Genomic DNA, 24,893 nt, shown 5'->3' on the forward strand with positions numbered 1-24,893 from the left:
CAGGTCAGCGCTGCTCTCCCAGTCCGTCCCACCACCTGCTTCCCCCTCTGTGTCTGCATGTCTCCCTTTGCATAGTGTCTCTCTTCCTGCCCTGCAAGTAGGTTCATCAATACCATTTTTCTAGATTCCATATATATGCGTTAATGTGTGCTGTGCTAAGTTGCTTCAACCGTGTCCAACTCTTTGCGACCCTATGGACTATAGCCCATCAGGCTCCTCTGTCTGTGGGATTCTCCAGGCGAGAATATTGGAGTGGTATCAAATGACATATTATTGACAGTTTACATAATCCAGATCTAAGCACCATTGTGGTAGGCCATGTGACCCCTTTACAAAATCAAGAAGGAATGTTATCTTTCAAGGAGTTGTCTTGTTGATGCCAGGTGTTGCTGTCTATGGTTGAGCAGGTTTTCCTGCCGCTGGGGAGGTCTGGTTGATGCATAATGCAGACACTCTCTGTATAGTGCAGGGGGAGAGGAGGCCCAAGGCTAGAGAACTTTTGTGTTTAAATTTTCCTTGTCTTGCCATAAAATGTAAATTTTATTTCACACAGATCATGTGCTGACCAGGGACAAGCCACTTAGTCTCTCTGATTTCAGACAGGTTTTTTTTTATTATATGGGGATTGTATTAGCAAAGGTTGTCTCTCTCTCTCCTTTTTTTGCCATGTTTCACTGCATGAGGGATCTTCGTTCCCTGACCAGGGATCGAATCTGTGTGCCCTGCAGTGGAAGCACAGAGTCTTAACCGCTGCACCCTGAGGGAAGTCCCTAGCCAGGGTTCTCCAGAGAAACAGCACCAACAGGAGGTAGACAGATAGACAGAGTTACAGAAACAGATTTGTTAGGAAGGCTTGGCTCATGCTATTATGGAGGCTGAGAACTCCTGTTATCTGCCATCTACAAGCTAGAGGCCCAGAAAAGCCCTGGATACTTACAGTTAGAGTCCAAGTCCAAAGGCCCGAGAACCACGGGAGTCAGTGGTATAAGTCCCGGTCAGAGGATGATGGTCTGAGAACCAGGACTGCTGAGATCTGAAGGCAGGAGATATTCTAGAGAGAGCAAATTGTGCAGGCCCTTATCCCAGTTGCTTTGGTGTGAAGACTGGCAATCTTTTTTATTCAGTCTACTGATTCAAATGCTAATCTCTTGCAGAAACACCCTCACAGACAAACCCAGAGATAAAGTTTCACCAGCTTTCTGGACTCCCCTTTGCCCTGCCAGTGAACATGTAAAATTCACCAGCACAGGGGTTTCCACATCCTCCTCAAGAGATATTTTGTAAAAGGGTAAAATTAAATGCAGTGTTTGATAAGAAAATATTTTGCACACTTTATGCATTGCGTTTAACACTCCAAATCTTGGACTCAGGGTGGCATTTGTCCTAGTTTTCATTTTCTCTCATTCTCCACTGCACTTTCCCAATTTCCTACCCGCAAAAACGCCTTCTCCACACCCTGTGCAGTAGGGGAGTCGTCTTCCAGGGGTCTTTCGAGCACCACACATGCTGTCCAGGCACATCAGTGCATTTCAGACCATCTAGCGTGGCATCTCTCCAAGTGGGTAGAAGACCTAGAATTCATTTCAGAAGAAATGCAGGATGATAACTTGAACAATGGGCTCCTTTTTTTGGTTATATTTCTTCTGAAGAGCTGGGCTTGGTGTGTCGTCCAGCTGTGTCTCATTTATCTTGCAAGAAAAAGTGTCAAGCAGAAAATTAAAAATACTTCTGTTTCAGTTTTCAAGGCCGTATATCACCAAGACTGAATTAAACAAAACCCTTTTGTTTTTGAGAAGCTTGTTTATGGGGGGTATGATCTATTGGAACCCTTTCGCTTTGGAAACTCAGTATCATAATCTTGACTCAAACGTCCAATTTGCAATTAATTTGCTTGGATACCCCTTGCTCTATGCGAGCTGCAGGCAGGAGATTAACTTCTCCAAAAATGCATGCCCTATAATATTTCAAAGTGCTTATTTAAGCAGTAACCATGGTGTACATTTAAAACTGCAAAGTAGGTTACAAATATTTCCTTGGGGGAGGGGGAAGACACAACATGAAAAGTCAACATGCTCACAGAGTTTCTCAAAATCTAGGTTAGTGATCATGCTGCTGCTGCTGCTGCTAAGTCGCTTCAGTCGTGTCCAACTCTGTGCGACCCCATAGCCGGCAGCCCCCCAGGCTCCCCTGTCCCTGGGATTCTCCAGGCAAGAACATTGGAGTGGGTTGCCATTTCCTTCTCCAATGCATGAAAGTGAAAAGTGAAAGTGGAGTCGCTCAGTCGTGTCCGACTCTTAGCAACCCCATGGACTGCAGCCTACCAGGCTCCTCCGTCCACGGGATTTTCCAGGCAAGAATACTGGAGTGGGGTGCCAGTGCCTTCTCCGGTCAGTGATCATAGCTGTAACTAATTCTTTGGTAAACTCTTAATTTCTTTATAAGAGGATACATTTGTGATGTTGCAGTTTTTTTTTTCCAGCTGCTTTGACTTTTCTTGTCTGAATATGGCCACCGAACTGTTACCTGTTTGCTGTAGTGTTTTCACAGTCTAAAAAGCCTTCTACTGTGACTGATTTTTTTTTTATTAAAAAAGTCAAAGTATAGTTGACTTATTATTTCATAAATAATGTGTTAATTTCTGCTGTGCCGCAGAGTGACTCTGTAACTGATTTGTGAATAGGTGTCATCACTCCCGTCAGAGAGAGCAGCCCATATAGCTTCCAGGACCCAGCGAATCACAAGAAAACACATTACCACCGAATTTTGGTCAAATACTTCCAAAGGCAAACCGATTTCTGGAGAGTGTATCAGGAGCTGCCCTGGCACTTGAAGATGAGCGGCTGCTGGGAGGATCTGAGCAGCTTTCTCTCAAGTCCCAGGTGAGTCTCATTGTTCTGATGTTACGTTTGGCAGATTTCCCTCTTCCTTTTGCTAAGCCCTGCACTGAGGTACCATGATGCCCTTGAGCAGGACACACCCGTTCATTCATATTCATTCAACACCAGTTCATGCATTCGCTTGGGACCTCCATTTGATCTCCTTCTATGGCCTGTGGATCCCTGGGGTTGCCCCATCTGGCTCTGCAGAAGATTCTTTTCCTCTCTCACCTCCCCTGGATTTCCCTCAAAGTTAAGAGGCTTCCGGGGAGAGGAGGACCTGGAGTTGAGCAAGGATGAATGAAGCCTAGGCCGCACTCTCCTGCTGGGCCCTCCTGCCTCCTTCCCTTGTTTCTTGCCTTCTCTTCCCCTCCACCCCACTTCCTTCCCTCCCTCCCCTTTCTCCTTGTCCCCCTTGCGCATTCATTCCAAAGACGCCTCTCACTGACGCCTGCTGTCTCCCAGGCCGTTCCAGGCCCTGGGAGTTCAGGAGTGAAGGGGCTATGGCTCTCCTTCTAGAAGGGAAGGTGTTGAGCCAGAGAATTGCTATCCGTGGTGGGAACTGCTTCACACAGACCTAGGTGAGCTCAGGAGAGGGAGGGGCTGTCTCTGGTGGCAGATTCAGGGAGCCTGGCCTGCCGAGGGGCCAGAGGACTGGCATTGGCTTCAGCTGGTGAACAGTGACAGGCTCGTGTTTATCTGGTTGCTGACCTACTAAAGTCACATTAGCGAAGAAATTTACAGAGAGGCTAATGGGATGTGGTCAACAGAACAGCTGCCTTCAAGGCATGAAATACTAAAACAACTCCCACTAATATGTTGTGTTACAAGTATCACCGACTTTATAACAAAGACCCAAAGCCCGAGCTTCTGGACAAGGCTGCACCTCGTCCACTACTGGAATGTGCTATCGGAAGTGGGGCATGATGCTACTGAAGCCTATTTGCTCACAGCGGCCAAGATCAAAGCAGACCAGTGCCAGAAAATGAAGAAGAGATGTACGCTCTCAGGTACAGTGACTACCATTGTCTCCATGGTCCGTTCTGCTGCGCTTCAGTGTGGCCCAGGCTTACTGTTCTGTTTTCACACTTCATTCTGATCAGTTCACCAGGCCTCGGGGCCCGTCTCCCCAGCAGGTAAACCCACGGTTCTGAAGATAGGCCGTGTGAGTACGACGTTTGAAATGGCTCCTCTTTGTCGTCTTGCGGTGGCTGTTTCTCCAAGCATTAGCCGTGTTCCTTCTCTGCTTTCTCCTGGCTTCAGCCACAGCCCTGACACCTCCCTTCTTTGTCTGTGTTTGGAGCTTTGGCCTTTCGCAGTGTCCGGGTCCACGCCCCATCTCCCCGAGAGCTGCGAGTAGTTTTGTTGCTTGGCCAGTGGCTGTCCTGAGTGACCAGTGCAAGTTAAAGAGCTGCAAAGCCTGCCCTGCCTCAAGCTTGCCCTTTATTCTGTAGTCCCTCTGTCTACTGATGTTACCACTGATCCCCCCATCACTCAGGGCTGGAAACGTGCGGTTACTGTCAAGTGTGGCCTCAGTCCACACTGGGACCGTTCTTCTTTGACTGTCTATTGACTTGGGTTTAGACAACACTTTGTTTTTTTTTTTTAGACAACACTTTGGTTAATTTTCTTCCTTTTTTATTTTGCTCCCCACAGTACGCCCCTCTTGTCTCTCTCTCTCACTCTCTCTCGTCCTCTATTTCCTGGCTTATTAAACAATAATAACCTTCATTCACCCTTTCAGCAAATAGTAACTGTGTGCCTTCCCTGGGACGTGGACTCACAGGGCACTGCTGGCATAGCAGTGAGCTGGCAGACTAGTTCAAACCGAGTTCAAAAGAACTAATCCCTGCTCTAAAAAAACCCCGTGGGGTTTATCATCTAGTGATCATAAGAACAAATTTTGAGCATTTCTCATATGCTAGGCTATGAGTTTAATATACTGTATGTATTATTTTAATTCTCATAAGACCTTTATAATACTATTAATATTTTTCTTGAAGTTAGGGGAACCAAGCCTTAGAGCGGGTGAGGTAAGTCTCAGATAGCTAGGAATGGATTGGGGAGTTGCATGCATGCCTGCTAAATCGCTTCAGCCATGTCTGACTGTGTGACCCCGTGGACTGCAGCCTGCCAGGCTCCTCGGTGGATGGGATTCTCCAGGCAAGAATACTGGAGTGGGTTGCCGTGCCCTCCTCCAGGGGATCTTCCCAACCCAGGGGTGAAACCTGCGGCTCCTGCGGCTCCTGCACTGCAGGTGGAATCCTTATCCCTGAGCCGCCAGGACTGGGGCGATCCTCTGTCCCTTTTTGTCCTTAGACGTCTAGATTTTATCCTCATGACCATGTATGATTTATATACTTTTGAAATCTGTCTGACCCACTCATCCTGCATCTGGAAGGTAAATAGGCTACTTATACTTTTGACCCGGACCTGCCTCTGGTAGGCTCCTTAAAAAGTGAGCGTTTTCTAAGAGTGCCCACTGGCTTTAGTTTGATTGGGAGCAGAAGACATCTCTCCTGGCTCCACCAGGCTGGCGGTCCATTAAGGAGCGCCGGCCCGGCCTCTTCGTTCTCCCTCCCTCTCGTGTGGTTTGGCTCCCCCTGGTGGCTGCGACGAGAACAAGACGCCTGATTTCTTGGGTTGGTGGAACGATGTGTGGAGTCCTGAGTTTGGGACTCGCTTCTTGGGTAACGCTTCCTGGCCCCGCTACCCCACCCAGCGGCGCTGGCTGGGAAAGCTGCATCTCTGATTGATAGGCCGAAAGAGAGGTCTTTGACTCAAAAAGACAACTTTTATAGTCAGGTCAGTTTTTATAGGTTCTCTTCGACTTGATACTTTCAGTTTTGGCTGGAGTCCTGAGTCACATCAAAGTAAATAAAACCCATTTCTGGCTGCCGTCACATTTTTTGGACAGTGCCAAAGGTGAGAAGACATGGCAGAAGGATGAGTCCCAGCCTGGCTCTATCTTGACAGCTAGATGGCTGGATGCCCTCCAGGTGGTGGCTGTGGTGGGGTGAGGAGAGTCATCATGTTTTTAAATTTAAGGGGTGGGTTTTAGGGCAAAGGGTTAATGCATTACATTACAGGATCTTGTCAGAAGTTTGTAGTAAATGGGAGAACATCAGCTTTTCATGGAAGCTTTGCCCTTGATACCTTCAGAGTCTCTAAATATTTTGTGGGCCAAAATAGCTCTACAGAAAAATTTAAAGTATAAAAGATACAATTTGCTATGGCCATATAAAGTATGAAATATCTAAGAATAAATTTAATAAGAAATTTGCAAATCTTTAGTTTTATAAAGAAGCTTCAGAATTACAGAAAATAAGATTTCAGTCTGTAGGGAGATATACCGTATTTTAGGATAGGACAACTCAGTGTTATAAAGCTATCAATTCTTCCCCAGTTGATTTATAGACTTAAGATGTGTGAGTGTGTACATGCTCAGTCATGTCCAACTCTTTGCAACCCCGTGGACTGTAGCCCACCAAGCTCCTCTATACTTGGGATTTTCCAGGCAAGAATACTGGAATGGCCATTCCCTCCTCCAGGGGATCTTCCTGACTCAGGCAGACAGACCTAAGATAATTTTATCTAAAATCCCAATGGGATGAAGTCATTTCTGAATTTTCAAAATGATTCCACAGTTTTTGGAGAAAAAGTATACAAGAAAAAGAGCTTAAAATAATGAGGGCAATTTGAATGTCAACTTATTTAAACATATTATGAATCAATAATAGTTTTTAAAATACTACTGGGAGCAAAAATAGCTCAGTGGAACAAAATAGAAAGCTCAGATTCAATTGTAGATGTAAAAAATATAGTAAATGATAGAAGCTTTTCAAGTTAGATGGATTATGGAATAAATAGTGCTGTGATAATGATACACTATTTGGTAAAAAGTTGTTATCTGAAACATTGCACCAAAATAAACTCCAGGAGGATTAAAATTAAATATAAGAAAGAGAAGTTTTATATTCAGAAAACTGTACACCATAAGAAAATATAGATGAGTCTAAGTAAGAAAGCAAAAGGGTAACTCATGAAAGAGAAGATAATTGATAAATCTGCCAACATAAACACATGAAGTTTCTGTGTGTAAAATAACACAAATCAACTCTGAGAAAAGCAGAAACACAGCTACAAGTGTTAACTGGGAAAAATATTTGTAACGTATACAACAGGCAAAGGATTAATGTTTCTAATATGTAAAAATGCTTTTAAAATCAATAAGAAAGTGATGAACACTTCAATAAAAATACAGATAATCATGAACAGGTCATCCAAAGAATGTTTTCAGTCCTTGTCTGACTTGACTTGGTAGCATCAGTGGGTACTTCTGACCTGGCCCTGCTCTAGTAAACATTCTGGTCTTGGTTTTATTGGTAATATATCCCCTGATTCATCTTCCATCTCTCTGGCTGCAGCTTTTCTGTTTCTTTTGTGAGTTCCTCCTCTTCTTCCTGGCTACCGACTGTTAGAATTCCTTAAAGCGCTTTTCCTCTCATCATTATTTTCACTGTAGGAATATTACCTGTGTCCATGGCTTTCGTGATTGTTCATATGCATGTGACTCACAGATTTACTTGCCCAGCTGCACTTATCCTCTGAGTCCCAAACCCACCTATCTGGCTACCTACTTAATTCCACTTGGCTGATGCCTTCAAAGCTCCTCAAACCCAACACATCTAAAACTGAACTCATCTCATCTGTTCCAGGGGCTGTCTCTTGATTTACCATGTTGGAGTAATCCTTGACACTTACCTCTCCTTTTCCTCTCCCCAAACGCATTTTATCACCGAGTCCTGGCATTTTTTTACTTCCTAAATGTTTCTCAAACATGTCCACGGCTGCCTCTCTCTAAGCTGTCAGGAATCCTATTCACAATCGTGATTCAAATATGCATTTACGTTTCCTTTCGTGGCTTGACACTTCATTTCTTTTTAATGCTGAATGATATTCCAGGATGCAAATGTACCACGGTTTATAGGTTCACTTATTGAAGAACAAACATTTGCTATAAACATTTGCATGCAAGTTTTTAAATCAGTTGAGTAAACATCTAGAAACATGATTGCTGGATTGCATGGTAAGACTGTGTTTACCTTTGTAAGAAACTGCCAGACTCACTAGCAATGAATGAGTTTCTGTTTTTCTGTATCCTTGCTAGTATTTGGTACTGTCAATTTTTAAATTTTAGGCATTCTAATAAGTATGTGGTGATACCTTCCATTGTTGTTTTAATTTGCAGTTACCTAATGACAATGTTGAACATCTTTACACATCTTATTGTTGAGTTTGAGTTTTTTGTATATTTTGGATTGAAATCTTTTATCAGATATATATTTTATTCAAGCATATATCTTATCCACAAATATGTGGCTTGTTTTTTCAGTCTCTTAATAGTGCTTTTCACAGAGAAGAAGTTTTAAATTTTAATAAAGTCTAGCAATGTTTTTTCATGAATTGTGCTTTTGATGTTGTGTTTAAGATCATCACCAAATCCAAGGTCGCATAGCTTTTCTTCAGCATTTCCTTCTAAACGTTTTCTAATATTTCATTTTATATTTAGGTCTGTTATCAGCTTTGAGTAATTTTTTGTGAAAAGTGGAATGTCTGTGTCTAGATTAATTTCTTATTATGCATGGATGTTCAATTTTTCCAGCACCATTTGTTGATTAAACTATCTCTATTGAATAGTTTCTGCTACAAAAAGTTGGTTAAAAAAGTTTGACAAAAGTTGGTTGGATATCTATAGAAGATTTTTAATGGGATTGCATTGAATCTATTGGTCAAGTATCTTAACAGTGTTGAGTTTTCCGATCCATCAACATGGTGTATCTAGTTTTTGCTCAGTCATGTCCGACTCTTTGCAACCCCATGGACTGTAGCCTACCAGGCTCTTCCATCCATGGGATTTTCCAGGCAAGAGTACTGGAGTGGATTGCTATTTCCTTCTCCAGGGCATCTTACCAACCCAGGGATTGAACGTGGGTCTCCTGCATTGCAGGCAGATGCTCTACCATCTGAGCCACCAGGAAAGCCCAGATGAAAATGAAAGTTGCTTAGTCCTGTCCAACTCTTTGTGACTCCATGGATTATACCATCCAAGGAGTTCTCCAGGCCAGAATACTGGAGTGAGTAACTTTTTCCCTTCTCCAGGGGATCTTCCCGACCCAGGAATCGAACTAGAGTCTCCTGCATTGCAGGCGGATTCTTTACGAACTGAGCTATTAGGGAAACCACATCTATTGATTTAGATTTTTTTTTTAGTATCTTTCATCAGAATTTAGTAGGGTTATGCATATAGATCATATACATATTTTGTTAGATTTATACCTAAGTACTTCATTTTTGATGTGCTGTTATGTTTTAAATGTCTAATTCCAGTTGTTCATTGCTGTTATGTAAGAGAGCAATGACATTTGAATATTAACCTTGTATCCTATAACCTTGCTATAATTGCTTTCTAGTTCCAGAAGTTTTTTTTTTAATAACAACTAAGTATTAACTTATTTTTTGTTGTTTTCTTTTTTTAAACTGGAGGATAGTTACAATATTGTGTTGGTTTGTGCAATACATCAACAGGAATCAGCCATGAGTGTAAATATGTCCCCTTCCTCTTGAATCTCCCTCCCACCTCCAACCCTGTTCCACATCCCTCGGTTGTCACAAAACACCAGATTTGTGTTCCTTGCATCATACGGCAAATTCCCACTGGCTGTCTATTTTAATATAGTAATGTATATGTTTCAGGGGCTTTTCAGTTTATTTTTTGGATTTTTCTACATGGATAGTCATATCATTTGTAAAGAAAGACTTTTATTTCTTCCCTCCCAATGTGTATATCTTTTATTTCCTTTTCCTATCTTATTGCACTAGCTGGGACTTTCAGGATGACGTTGAAGTTAGAGGGGTCATGTTAACCTCAGGTCTACGATGGGATCACTCTAGTGAGCCTTGGTCACCATCACCCCTCCCTTAGCCTGTAGTAACAGCCTCCTAACTGGTCTTCCTGCTCCATTTTTTTTTTTAATTGGAGCATAATTGCTTCACAGTGTTGTCAGTCTCTGCAGCAAGGTGAATCAGCTGTTTATATACATACATCCCCTCCCCTTGGACCTCCCAACCCTCCATCCCTACTTCCACTGTTGTTCCTACAAAATCAATTGTCTGCGTAGTCGTCAAGATGAGTTTTTAGGAACGTAAAGCAGATCATGGCACATTGCAGATTAAGAAGATTCCACTGGCCTGCTGTGGTACTTACACTAAGATCTAAATACCTCATTGTAGCCTACACTGCCTGGTACAGCCTGGCCCCGCGTGCCTGGGTAGCATCATTTTTTATGATTCTCCCCTTGGCCTCTGGATGCCAGCCTCCTCGGCCTTCTTTCTGTCCTTGAAGTACATTCTGCCTTTGGGCCTTGGCATCAGCTGTTCCCTCTGCCAGGAATGTTCTTCCCTCTGCCCGGAACATTCCTCCCACTCATTGTAGTGCCGGTTCTTTCTGGTTCTTTAGATCTCAGCTGTCTCAGGGTGGCCTTCCAGTTGAACGTTGTACTTAGTCATTCTCTGTTATGTTAACGTGTTTTAATTCTTGGCATAACTGTTACAGCTACCAGACTTTGCCTTGTTTCCTTTTTTAATCCTGGATGTCTGCTCCCCTCTCCCCTGACTGTCACCCTTTCAGCTGCTGGAATATAAGCCCCTGGAGAGTAGGCCTCTCCTCTGTCCTGTTCACTGCTGTATCTCCAGTGCCTGGAATAGCACCAACCACGATGGAGATGCCGAACTGTCCCTTGGTGACGGGCTCCATCCTTCCAACCTGAGCTCTTGACGGGAACCTGGACTCAGGAACCCCCCGGAATGCGTAAGAGTCCCGCTTGTGGGCAGGATCTCATCCCTTAGTTGTGTCCACACTACTCTCTTCTTTTTTTTTTTCCTTTTTAAAAAATGGTCTTATTCTAGTGGATGGAGGCAGGTGATTTATAACTTTGTTTATTTATTGCCTGCGCTGGGTCCTTGTTGCTGCCCAGCTTTGCTCTGGCTGTGGTGACTGGGGCTCCCCTCTAGCTGCAGTCACGGGCTTCTCCTCGAGGCGGCTCCTCTTGTCGTAGAGCACAGGCTCCTGAGCACAGGCTCCTGAGCACAGGCTCCCGAGGACAGGCTCCCGGGCACAGGCTCCCAAGGACAGGTTCCTGGGCACAGGCTCCCGAGCACAGGCTCAGTAGTTCTGACCCCTGGGCTTAGCTGCTCCATGACGTGCGGTTTTCCGAGATCAGGGACCAGACCCATGTCTGCTGCGTTGGCAGGCAGATTCTTCACCACGAAGTCGCCAGGGAAGCCCCCACAGTGCCCTTTTCTGTCCGCTCTGAGCAGCTACTTCTGGTTCTTAGGGTCCCCCCGTCACTTAGCTTGACCCCTCAGTTCTGTCACCCACCTCAAGCTGCTTTGCTCAACCACCGCAGACAAGCGTCTTGGACTCTGGCCCTCAGCACTCTTTCTCCCCGGCCCTGTTTAGTTTTGCTCCCCAGCCTGAGGCACCAGCGCTGGGGTTCAGAGGCCCCTGGAGGCCTCCCAGTGCTGAGGCCTGCACCCTGCTCTGCTGTGCTTGCTGTTCGGAGCCTGGGATGCTGCCTGACGTCCTGATGCTCTCTGAACACTTACTCTGTGCATGAATGAGGAGCCACCAAAACATTGGCAGAAAGAAAGAGGATGCCCGAGGTCTGGATAGCCAACAGTTTGTCCAGAGGAACAGATGAGCGATACGGATATATTTGGTTTAGCCTCTCCTTTGGGGTTGGCCCGTCCCAGGTCTTGGGAGTGTACTATCCACTGACTGTTTAATAAAAGATCTGTCTGTTTGCAAAAAAGAATTTATTTGTTCTAGACACATTAGGCACAACAGTTTGAAATGTAACAAATGGACAAATGTAGCATTTAGATACTGCAACGTTTGGAAAGAGAATTTCTGAAAATGACATGTATGTGAATCTTCAAGTTCAAAAATTCTGTGTTTTTTTCATTTGTATATGATAAGGTGTGGAATAGGAAATGGCAGCCCACCAGTATTCTTGCCTGGAAAGTTTCATGGACAGAAGAGCCTGGCGGCCTACAGTCCATGAGGTCACAAAAGGGTTAGACATGACTGAATGACTAAGCACATGATAAGGTGTAACTATGTTACACCAGTCATTACCTTATTTATTCACACACACACACACACATACACATACACATACACATACACATGTGTGCTCGCTATTTTGTTCTTCTTGCATTTTGTTCTTTCTGCTAAAGCCAGTAATTCAAGACATTTGCAACAGAGGGCAGAATTGTGTAAGAAATTTAAATGCCTTTTATTTATTGCCTGAAAATCACTCCCAAATACAAATGACAACAGCATATGGATTGAGCTATAGAAATACTCTTTTTTTGACTCCTTGGTTTTCAAAATTTACTTATGAAAGTTATTCAAAGGCCTTGACTTATTTTTCACGTGGCAGTTTAAGATACTCGGTAATATATGTAAGCCTTAATATTAATAAAAGCAGGTGTGCTGATCCTTTGAGAGAAAAACAGTGAACTAGAGATAATATTTAATGTTTAACTCTTTTATCAAGATTAAATGATAGGCACTGTTTGTTCCTCTACAAATATGCTTTAGGATTATTGACTTTTCTTTCCATTCTAGTGTTGGAATGCAGGCTTTTTAAGGTTACTGCTGCTGACAAATGCCGATTAATATTCTTTATTGCAAGATTTCTGAAACTTCTGGGCAAGACCAGTGAAGCAGAAGAGTTATTCTTGAGCATTGAGAATATGTTACTGCAGGTAAATTGGGAAATAATTTTTTAAATCCTCAATTGTTATTCAATTTATGTTAGATATTTTCAGGTATCATTTACCTTTGTTCACTTACAATTTCATCCACAAAGAGAGGAACTAGTGAATAAATAAATAATCATTACTTATGTTGATCAGTGAGGAAACTTTGATTTTAATCCATGCCCCAAACTGTGTATTAGTGATGACAAGCAATAAATAGAAGGGAGGTACAACGACAATGACGCCCATAGGTGTCATTTTGCAGGAGAAGAGGAATATAAAGAAACAAGGGGTAAAGTGAGTAGTGGACTGAAATAAACTAATAAAATACTGCTTAAAGAGTTTGTTATACTTTTCAGAAAGATATTGGGGAAGGTTGATTATCTTGTTCCTATTATTGATTTACATTTCCCAAAATAGAACCTTTTGGGCTTGTTGAATACAATGAAACTTTCACTTATAACATAAAACTATAACTGTTCTTAGAATGACCTTTTAAAAACTGTTTACCAATTGTAGTAGTTTTTGGACCAAGGGTAGTATAACCCAAGACAAAGCTAGTTTTGCTTAAAAACAAAGGCCTTCACCTTCTCATAAAGGTCTATCTGTGTCCCATCAACACACATCTTTCTAGAAGGAATTCCATCTAAAAAGACGAGTAAGACTCGACATCTGCAAGTCCCTTTATTGCAGAGGCTGTGCTTATTTATCTTCCATGCTGTATTACAGCCTCTTCAGTGCTTAGTAAACGTGACAAATGAATCAATGAGCCAACTTGAATTTGCAATACTTTGTGTCCTTAGAAGGTAGCATTGGAGTGGTGCAGGAGCCTGGGCTATTTACAGACTGACCCAAATTTAAAGTGCTTTGGCACCTAATGCTGTGCAACTTTGGCAAGAATGTGAGCCTCTGACTCAGAGTTCTTCATTGTTGAGGGTTCTACGATTTGTCTGATGAGCTGCTAACAGGGTGAAGTGAGCAGGTGCACAAAGCACTTCTCACAAAGTGTGCACATACTGAGATCTTAAGCTCCTTTTATTACCATCCATGGGTTAAAAAGTAACTGAGGCCTAGGTTACAGATAATGAGTTTGATTAGAGCTATCTCGACCTCTCTTGCATTTTGACAGAGTAGAGTCCAGTGATTCCCTGATATCTTATGATTATGGAATTCCCCCTGCACCAAATTTTTTTCCTCACGAGGTCCAAGTTTTCATCACTGACGTATCTTTTTGGAAAGCACCAATTATGTTATTAGGTCATCACTGAAGGCCTGATTTCAGACATTCTCTCAGTCACTTACTCATTCACTTATTCATTCATTCATTCACTCACTCATCCACTCACTCATTTTCTCATTCAGTCCTCCATTTACTCATTCATCCAGTCATTGCCTTATTTATTCACTGAGCCATTTGCTAATTCATCCACTCATTCACTCACTCATTCATTCACTCACTCATTCCCTCATTTGTTCCATCATCTATCCACTTAGCCATTCACTTTTTTACTCATTCTCTCGCTTGGTCATTCATTTATTCATTCACCTAGTCACTCAGACATCCACTCAGCAAACCTTCACTGAGGGTCTTGCCCCGCCTGGGCTCTGTGCTGGGAGTCGGGGTGATAGCAGCAGGTGAGGCAAACACAGTTTCTACCCTCACAGAGCTCCTAGTCTAGCTAGAAGTCATTGCCAGCATTTCCATCAGTGATGAAGCATAACCTGTGGAGTAGGTGGGGTGTAGGGAGGTGGTGGCTGCTCAGGAAGTGTGACAAAGCTGAGACATTCAGAGAGGATTTCCCACTTCAGAGCACTCCTTTTGGAGGCATCAATCTTATGATTTTATTCTCAAAATATTTTTGCAACAGTGCTTTAGGACTAACTACCACGGAGACTAAAAGAATTATTTTTAGGCTCTGAAGGCATTTCCAAAAGAGAAGTTCTAAAACTATTTTTGGCAATAACAACTTCTTTGAAACATGTGCTGAATATTTTTGAGGGGAAAGAGCTTGTTATTTGTGCTATATACGTTCTGTACCACACCACTTTTGTAATTTCTTTAGATTAAGTTATTTTAAAATTTTGATGCAGGGGTTTTCAACTGGGAGACAGTTTTGTTTCTGAAGGAAGATCGGCAATGTTAAAGACGGTTTTGGTTGTCGCGACCTGGGAGGGCCGGTTGCTAATGGCATCTAGTGAGTAGAAGCCAGGGATGCTCTATGCGTTTTACATGGCCCAGACCAGCCCTGCCCCCCACCCCGCACCCACCCAGAGCAAAGTATTATATGGTGCAGAAATCGACAGTGCTGAAGCTGAGAAACCCTGATTTAAAGTAGTAAGTATGCTTACTGAAAAACTACATCTCATGACCCTGTCTTTCGTACTTAACAGTAGGTGCGCTGAGCCGCAGGAAAACTAAAGGATGCTTGTGTGAAGGGGCCTCTGTTTGTGCATCAGAGGCCCACTTGTTAAGAAAAAGTGCAGAGCAGAGCTTTGGAGATAGGCCAGTCTGGGTTGGACACCCTTGTTCTCCTGTTTGCTAGCCATGTGAACTCCGGTGATTGATGTAACCTCACTGAGCCTCGGCTTCCCTGCCTGGAAGAGAGAAGTAATAATCCCCATTTCCTGGGCTTTCTGTAAATATCCACTGAAGTCATGTATGGTGAGAGTTTCGCTTGGTCAGGGCTCCATAGGTGGCAGCCAGTACAGACCATGACCCAAGATTGCTTCACAATCACTGTGCATATCAACAAATGTTTACTGAATACTCACAAACCGTAAGACTCAATTCTTGGGCCATGAGGTCTCTGCTCCCAAGAAGCAGATGGTCTGGAGCAAGAGGGAAATAAAAGACATGTCTTCATAAAGAAGATGCTGACGGTATATAGCCGCATTTGACCAATTAGTATTTCTGGCAAAATGTGGTCAGGGAGAAAGGGTCAAAGGACCACCATGGCCTGGTGGTGGGTTGGGAGCTGTCATCCTCCCTGGGATGGGGGTTCTGCCCCACTCAGACTGATTGAAAACGCGGCCACAACACGGGGAGAAACCATGGAAACCCTGAGGATTTGAGTCTGGGTGATGGACTTGGGGGAATTCAAAGAGGAAGCTGGATTTGGAGGGACGATGATGAATTTTTAACATTTACACTGCTGAGTCTGCAGTTCAGGAAAGATATACAGGTGGAGTGTCTAGCCAGCTGGGAAATGCAGGATTGGAAATCTGGAAAGAGCTGTAGAGACATCTATATACATGTGGATGCTGAAACCACAAGAGGAAACAGGATCTCTGATTGACAGTAGGAATTGGTTATTGGGAAATTACTTACCCTTAAAATGAGGAAAGGGAAAGAACCTGTACAGGAGTGAGAGATTAGAAGAGAATCAGGACAGCCTAGTTCCCCCAGATCAAAGAGGGAGTGGCTAATAGCATCAGTGGCTGCTTAGAGGTCTGGACAAATGAGACTGAAAGAAGGACCCTGGGCCTGGTGATTGAAGGTCAGTGGTAACCCCTGAGATGGAAAGGGGGTATAGTGGAAAGAGCCAATCTGCAGAGCTTAAGAGGTGAATGTGTGGTGATGAAATGGGAATGTGCATGTATTGATACCCATTGGAGGAGTGTCAGTAAAAGGAGAAAGGTGAACAATCAGGATAGTGCCAGGTTCAGGTTAGGTTTGATCCAGGATATATGTGTTTGTGTGGAGCAGGAAATAACCTAGGGAGAGGGGTGGATTGGAGATGCTGGTGGGGACGTGGTGAGGAGGACATGATTCCCAAGAGCTAGTGAAGGAGCAGGCCCTTGGTAAAAAGGTTGGGTATCCCTTCCTCTGGAATAGGCAGGAAGGAAGAAAATGGGTGAAAGCACTGCTAATTTTAAATTGAAAAAAAAAAGGGAAGCGAGGCATCCCAGAGACTATAATTTCCCAATATCTGGCCCCCCTTTCATAGCTAGTTATGTCCCCACCCTCCTCATCAAATGACTGAAAAGAAGACTACATTTTTCATCATCTGTTGAAGCAAGATATGAGTACCTGCCTAGGTTTTGGCTGATGGGATTTAAATCGAGGTGCTGGGGATGACTTCTGAGAAGTTTCCATGAAATGAAGGCTGTGCCTTCTCTTTCCTCTTTTCTCCTTGCTGTTGGATGGATTGTGGATGTGTTGGCTGGAAATGGAGCAGCCATTTTAGACCAAGAGGCATCCTTGGGAATGGAGGTCAGGCAAGGTCAAACAGTGAGATAAGAGAAACTGTGTTTCTGACATTATGGTGTGTCATCCACTTCCTGACAGTTGCATTAGAGAGAAATTAAGCCACTGTTAATATGGGTTTTCTGTTACTTGTACCCAGTCATAATGTTAATCAATATCTGAGGGCAATCTTTCAGAGTAGTCTTGATCTCAGTGAAGTCAGCACGCAGGCCATCTTGAAGTGTGAGCACTAGGGCTGAGATCTAGAATAGCTGCTGAGAAGGGGACTCTTTGAAAGATACCACGAGGGAATGTAAAAGACTGCAGGTGTATGTGCCCAGGGACTCCACACCACTCCCAGCTGCCTTCAGGACTGAGGTCAGTATTTCAGAGTAGGTATAACCTGTGTGCCGGACACTTACTGGAAAGCTCTGGGTCAAGCCGCAGAAGGTAACTTTCAGTAGGTGCAGGAGAGCAGAAAGAATTCCCATGATGGAGACAGGCTCACTCAGTCAGTACATTTCAGTACAGCATGAAGTATTACATAACCATTGATAATGGTACTGCTGTCTATTTGAATAGGGCCTATTAATTGCCAAACAACACAGATATTCTTGTTAATATTAAGTTTTCTGAAATGAGATATTGATAATAAGATAACTCAGCACTAGCTCTCATTTAAAAGATTATAACCAACTAGTGTATTCTTATGTATTGATAAGGTTTTGATAGAGGTGTGATTTAAGGTAATGAAGTTTAAGTATCCCTGAAATAAACATGCTAAACCAGGAAAGAGAATTGAAGTTCATGTCTTTAAGCAAAAATGTATCCAACATGAAGTTAGCAGGGACTTCCCTACTGGTCCGGTGATTAAGAATCCGCCTTGCAATGCAGAGGATGTGGGTTTGATCCCTGGTCAGGAAAGTAAGATTCCACTTGCCCAGAGCAACTAAGACCATGCACCACAACTAGAGGGTCCATGTACTGCAATGAAAGACTCCACATGCCGCAGCTAAGATCCAATTCAGCCAAAAAAACCCATGAAAACATAAACAAACAACCCAAATCAAGCAAAGCCCCATAAAGTTAGCAGATCTCTGGTCACAATTGAATTCAAGAGTCACACAGATGGTAATTTTTAGGTGTTCAGTTGGATTTTAGATAATACCTCCTCCGTGAGCTTTAATAGATAATGAGACATCACCATGTTATTCTTACCTTCAGAAAAAATTACCATTAACTAACAACTTGTGAAAACATTTTCCAAAGATTAGTTTTGGTTTGCAGTGTCTCCCCATAAATGTGTCACTGTAACAATCACCCTGTAAGTATCTAAAATTCCCTGAGACCTGCTGTGAAGCGTGCCATCTTTTGCGGGTTCACTATGCAGTGAGATTTCTCGGGCGGGCATCTGGTGGCTGTGCCTGGTCTAATGCTGTGTCCCCTCATGAATGTGTTCTCTTTGCTTATGTGTAGAGTCAGTCCATGGCCAAAATGCTTCCCAGAATACAGAATGCTATCGGGGAGCTCTGTCTGGAAATAGGGATGACTCAGGAAGGCTTCCAGTATTTCCAGAAAGCGTGGTTCAACCTGATGGAATTTTCATCCAGAAATTTAAAAGACAACCAGGACTTGGTGAAGCAAAAAGGTAGGGTGGGCAAGTGGAGAGGGCATCGCTTCTTGTGGTTCAGAGTCAGGCTCCCGGGCTGTTACCAACCGTGAAGACGGGACTGGGCATGTGTGCTTTGTTCGATGGATTTTTTTTTTCATTTATTTTTATTCGTTGGGGGCTAATTACTTTACATGTTTGCTGGATTTTTTTGGTGGGCGTGTGAGGGGTGACCCTGAGCACTCCTCCGTTGACAGACCATCCTTTTAGCCATCCTGGGAGGCTGTTGTGACACAACGCACACTGCTTTGAGCAGTAAGGGGACCACTGGCTGTGAAGCCAGCCTTTCTGTGTTCAAATCCTGCCTCTCCACTTAACTGTCTTTTTGCTCTGATTTATTTATCTATTATTTTTATTTTGGGGCTCTCTACTTTTATTTACATGTTAGGTTTGTTTTTATTCTTTGGCTCTCAGACTTAAACAGAAGAAAGTAGGGAAAACCACTACACCATTCAGGTATGAACTAAATCAAATCCCTTATGATTAAACAGTGGAAGTGAGAAATAGATTTAAGGGACTAGATCTGATAGACAGAGTGCCTGATGAACTATGGACAGAGGTTCGTGACATTGTACAGGAGGCAGGGATCAAGACGATCCCCAAGAAAAAGAAATGCAAAAAAGCAAAATGGCTGTCTGAGGAGGCCTTACAAATTGCTGTGAAAAGGAGAGAGGCAAAAGGCAAAGGAGAAAAGGAAAGATATTCCCATTTGAATGCAGAGTTCCAAAGAATAGCCAGGACAGATAAGAAAGCCTTCCTCAGTGATCAGTGCAAAGAAATAGAGGAAAACAATAGAATGGGAAAGACTAGCGATCTCTTCAAGAAAATTAAAGATACCATGGGAACATTTCATGCAAAGATGGGCTCAATAAAGGACAGAAATGGTATGGACCTAACAGAAGCAGAACATATTAAGAAGAGGTGGCCAAAGTACACATAAGAACGGTACAAAAAAGATCTTCACAACCTAGATAATCATGATGGTGTGATCACTCACCTAGAGTCAAACATCCTGGAATGTGAAGTCAAGTGGGCCTTAGGAAGCATCACTACAAACGAAGCTAGTGGAGGTGATGGAATTCCAGTTGAGCTATTTCAAATCCTAGATGATGCTGTGAAAGTGCTGCACTCAATATGCCAGCAAATTTGGAAAACTCAGCAGTGTTCACAGGACTGGAAAAGGTCAGTTTTCATCCCAATCCTAAAGAAAGGCAATGCCAAAGAATGCTCAAACTACCACACAATTGCACTTATCTCACATGCTAGTAAAGTAATGCTCAAAATTCTCCAAGCCAGGCTTCAGCAATCCATGAACCATGAACTTCTAGATTTCAAGCTGGATTTAGAAAAGGCAGAGGAACCAGAGATCAAATTGCCAACATCTGCTGAATCATCGAAAAAGCAAGAGAGTTACAGAAAAGCATCTATTTCTGCTTTATTGACTATGCCAAAGCCTTTGTGTGGATCACAATAAACTGTGGAAAATTCTTTAAGAGATGAGAATACCAGACCGCCTGACCTGCCTCTTGAGAAATCTGTATGCAGGTCAGGAACCAACAGTTAGAACTGGACATGGAACAACAGACTGGTTCCAAATAGGAAAATGAGTATGTCAAGGCTGTATAATGTCACCCTGCTTATTTAACTTCTGTGCAGAGTACATCATGAGAAACGCTGGGCTGGAGGAAGCACAAGCTGGAATCAAGATTGCTGGGAGAAATATCAATAACCTCAGATAGCAGATGACACCACCCTTATGCCAGAAAGTGAAGAAGTAAGGAGCCTTGTGATGAAAGTGAAGGAGGAGAATGAAAAAGTTTGCTTAAAGCTCAACGTTCAGAAAACTAAGATCATGGCATCCGGTCCCATCACTTCATGGCAAATAGACGGGGAACCAGTGGAAACAGTGGCAGACTTTACATTTTTTGGGCTCCAAAATCACTGCAGATGGTGATTACAGTCATGAAATTAAAAGATGCTTACTCCTTGGAAGGAAAGTTATGGCCAACCTAGACAGCATATTAAAAAGTAGAGATATTACTTTGCCAAGAAATGTCTGTCTAGTCAAGGCTATGGTTTTTCCAGTAGTCAGGTATGGATGTGAGAATTGGACTATAAAGAAAGCTGAGCACCGAAGAATCGATGCTTTTGAACTGTGGTGTTGGAGAAGACTTTTGAGAGTCCCTTGGACTGCGAGGAGATCCAACCAGTCCATCCTAAAGGAGATCAGTCCTGAGTTCATTGGAAGGACTGATGTTGAAGCTGAAACTGTAGTACTTTGGCCACCCAATGTGAAGAGCTGACTCATTGGAAAGCCCCTGACGCTGGGAGGGATTGAAGGTGGCCGTCAGTGTTTGATGCCCGAGGCTGCAGTGGCAGCACCAGAGAACAGAGACAAAGAGCACTCAGTGAATGTAGATACTGAGCATTTTTGATCCACCGGTTTACAATCAGACAAGGAATAAGGACTCTAGACTAATGTCGTATTTAAATAGCTATGTCAATTAGCTTCTGTTGTATAGCAAACCACCCTGAAACACAGCAGGTCAAAAACCAACCACTTGTTGTTGCCCGTGTCTCTGGGCCACCAAGGAGATCCCCCTGGTCTGGGCTGGACCCATGCAAGCTTCTGCAACCCAGCTGGCAGGGCCAATGGGCTCCTACTCTCAGAACGCCTCACCCTGATGTCTGGTGGCAACAGGGTTCTGGGCACGAGCTGCTCATCGTTCAGGAAATAGCCCAGTCCTGCTCCCCTGGGGGCCCGCAGAATTCTGAGAGTAGGAGCACACGTTTATGCCTGAACTAAGAACTGGCACAGCACCCTCTTACTCTGCATGTGATTGGTCACAGCAAGTCGCCAGGCTTCAATCCGGGGCCGAGAAAGAGACTCTGACCTCTGGATAGGAGGAGGTGCGGAGTGGCATTGCCAAGGGGAGAGTTGGGTATAGGCTGGCGTGGAGAATTACAGCTGTTTTCACAGTCTGCTCTATGATCTAAGGTCACCGGGGGAAAGCTACTTACCCTCTCTGCATTTCACCTGTAAATCCACCTTGATAGTAATAGTTAACATTCGTTTCATGCTTACTACCTGCAAAGCACTTCATGTTCATGATCTCTTTTGTCTTCTAGTATACCTCCTGTGGTATATACAGTTACTCCCACTTTACAGATGAGGAAACTGAAGGTCAGAGAGATGAAATAAAGCACGTCAGCTCCCAGCACTGGCACGTCTGGTGCCAGGAGTCTGAGAGGCCTATCTGACTAGTTATCCAGGCCTGTCTCGCCCTGAGGCCTGTCTGCACAACTTGCCGTGCAGAATCTCTTCTAGTGTTGGTCTTTATAAAGCTCTGATGCTCCACAGATAGAGGCTGGCTTCTAAGTCATCATCCTAATGCAGGCAGGCCTGGTTGCAGGCATGCTGGGACCTTGTTGAGCAGAGGAAACCCATGTGGAAACCAGGGATACTTCTGTGGGTTCCGGGACTGGCCTCCTAGAGCCAGTTGGGCAATGAATGGGGTGCTATTGATGATGGGATGCTTTTTTGATGATTTAATGGTAATATTTTATAGTTAAAGCTGAATGCCACAGTATAGGGAGTTAAATCGGCCTTGTATACTGCTAGCAACGCTGTAATAGCACCTTCTGGAAGCATATTCTGTCTCTTTCCATAATAGAGTGTGGGCTTCCCTGGTGGCCCAGATGGCAAAGCGGTAAAGCGTCTGCCTGCAATTCGGGAGGCCGGGGTTCGATCCCGGGTCAGGAAGATCCCCTGGAGAGGGAAATGGCAACCCACTCCAGTACTCTTGCCTGGAAAATTCCATGGATGGAGGAGCCTGGTGGGCTACAGTCCATGGGTCGCGAAGAGTCAGACACGACTGAGCGACTTCACTTCAGTATAATAGAGGGTGGCTTGGAAAACCATGGGCTTCCCTGGTGGCTCAGCTGGTAAAGAATCCGCCTGCTGTGTGGGAGACCTGGGTTTGATCCCTGGGTTGGGAAGATCCCCCGGAGAAGGGCATGGCTACCCACTCCAGTATTCTGGTCTGGAGAATTCCATGGACTGTATAGTTCATGGGGTCGCAAAGAGTTGGACATGACTGAGTGACTTTCATTTTCACTTTGGAAGACCATAAAACTTTCTACTTTTTAGAAGTCTCATTGTTAGCATATCTAACTCAAAATAACTAGCAAAATCTTAGGCCTTTGCAAAGGGTACATTTGATGTGTATCTAGGTACAGCGTGTTATTTATTAATTAGGTTTATGGGGCTTATTCATGTTTTTCTGTCATAAGGCCTTAATGTTTTGTTGTTCCTTATTCAAGGCTGTACCAGCTGCCTTTTGTAGAACTCAGTTACCATGATGATAGTTGGTCTCACTACATCTATATTCTCTATTTCTGACCTGTTCATTTGTAAAACAGACTCGAATTTGGTTTCAATCTATTGTCTTTGTTCCTTGGCCCCATAACTGCTGCCCACATACAAAATCTGTTACTTGAAAACCAAGTCCCATGCAGTGTAGGTCAGTAATTGATTTATTAAGAAAAAAAAACAACTATTGGCAGCGATGAAGAAATGCTACCAAATGCTTTGCCTAGTGACTTCTTAACTCTTCTGTAGGAAAAAACCTTGAGCCAAAAATTATTCCCTGCAGGCAGAGTGCTGAACAACCTGGCAAAGTCAGCCTCTGAGGAGTACTTAAAAGAAAACCATATTTTGGAATGTGCTACTGAAATTTCCAGCTTACTGGACAGCAATCCCTGCGACCAGGCTACCATGAAATACACTGAAGGTGTTCTAACGTAAGCATGTATTTTTCTTGAAAAATGTCTTAGTTTTCTGTACTAGCTGTTATTGTTGCAATTAATCTACTTAATCCATACTTGCCAATCCGTGTCCCGCCTGACTGATTGGGTTAAGAAAGGCTGAATTTTAGCATTTCTATCCTCTGGTTCAGTAGTGCTCAACCATGGGCAATTTTGTCCCATGTGGAACCTTTGGCAAAGGTCTGGAGACAGGTTAGCTTGTCATGACTGGGGGCATTGCTACTGGCGGCTATTGGGTACAGGCCAGGGATGCTGCTAAACATAATACTCTGCACAGGACCCTCCACAACAAACTGTCCAACCCTTAAGGTCAATAGTAGAGATGTGGATGAACCTAGAGTCTGTAATACAAAGTAAAGTCAGAAAGAGAAAAACCAAATAGTGAATGTTAACGCACATATATGGAATCTAGAAGATGGTAGAGATGAACCTGTTTGCAGGGCAGCAGTGGAGAGGCAGATGTAGAGAACGGACTTGTGGACACAGTGCGGGAAGGAGAGGGTGGGATGAGTCGAGAGTGGCATTCGTATGTGTATACACTACCAGGCGTGACATAGATTGCTAGTGGGAACCTGCAGTTTTGCACAGCGAGCTCAGCCCGATGCTCTGTGCTGACCTGGACTGGTGGGACTGGGTGGTGGTGGAAGGGAGCCTTGAGGGGAAGGAGGAAAATAGTGTCCCGGTTTCTCTTGAAGATGTATGCGCATCTCATCAGTCACGTTGACAGCCTCAAATCTCTGCTAATGCAAACTGCTGTGCTGTTTTGTGTCTTGAATATAAAGGACGTTTATGAGATTTGTTTTTGGAAGCACAGTGAAGGTAGCCAACATGTATCTTGCCCAGTAAGTTGCACACGTGCATTCTGTTTTCAGATTTGCTGCTGGAAACACTTGTCTTGCAAAAATGAAACTTCAAGAATGCTTAAATATCAGGAGAAGTTTGTTTGGCGAGAAAAGCATCCTAGTCGGAGAAATTATGGAATTTTTAGCAGATTTACTGTTTTTCCCACTGAGACACAGTGAAAGGTAAGTATTTATGAAATGTTTCAAGTCGTGTGTCTCCTTCCACACACCCCCCCCCCGCCCCTAAAAAAAGCCCACGTTTGGCAGGGAGATCTGTACTCATGGGGGTGTCTCACTTCTTTGGCTCCAGCCTTGTCCAGAAAATGAGAGACTCACCAGGCCTGAGATTTCGCCCTGATCTATTTGTCAGGACACTGACCATCGTGACTTTGAAAGGAGCTCTTAGCCCACAAACTGTGTATAGGTTTTGTTAGGAGGAAAAGTAAAAAGGAGTATGGCGTCCTACTCCAGCATCACGCCTGGGTCTTGTGAAGAAGGGGTTGTGCTTGGGGCCTCTGCGGAGGGTGGTCTGTAGCGTCATGCCTGCTGGTCTGTCTTCCGCAAGAGCCTGCTGCTGTCTCAGGCTGCGCTGTCCTGACCACCCCCCTCGCTGGGGAGGACCTCTTGCTCTCTGGCCACGTGTGGGGCTTTCCTCAGCTCCCCAC

General features: G+C 43.9%; 1 protein-coding gene across 1 annotated transcript in view; it reads left to right on the top strand.

Annotated features, from left to right (window-relative positions):
* Positions 1-24,893, top strand: part of LOC110145301 (putative tetratricopeptide repeat protein 41) — an 83,758-nt gene that overhangs the window by 34,773 nt on the left and 24,092 nt on the right. The window contains 6 exon segments of the mRNA XM_070454030.1: positions 2,681-2,879; positions 3,708-3,886; positions 12,571-12,710; positions 18,367-18,538; positions 23,215-23,362; positions 24,259-24,411. Of these exon segments, the coding sequence (XP_070310131.1) occupies positions 2,681-2,879; positions 3,708-3,886; positions 12,571-12,710; positions 18,367-18,538; positions 23,215-23,362; positions 24,259-24,411 (991 nt within the window).

Source organism: Odocoileus virginianus, chromosome 23 (genome assembly GCF_023699985.2).
Source record: "Odocoileus virginianus isolate 20LAN1187 ecotype Illinois chromosome 23, Ovbor_1.2, whole genome shotgun sequence".
Taxonomy (NCBI): Eukaryota; Metazoa; Chordata; class Mammalia; order Artiodactyla; family Cervidae; genus Odocoileus; species Odocoileus virginianus.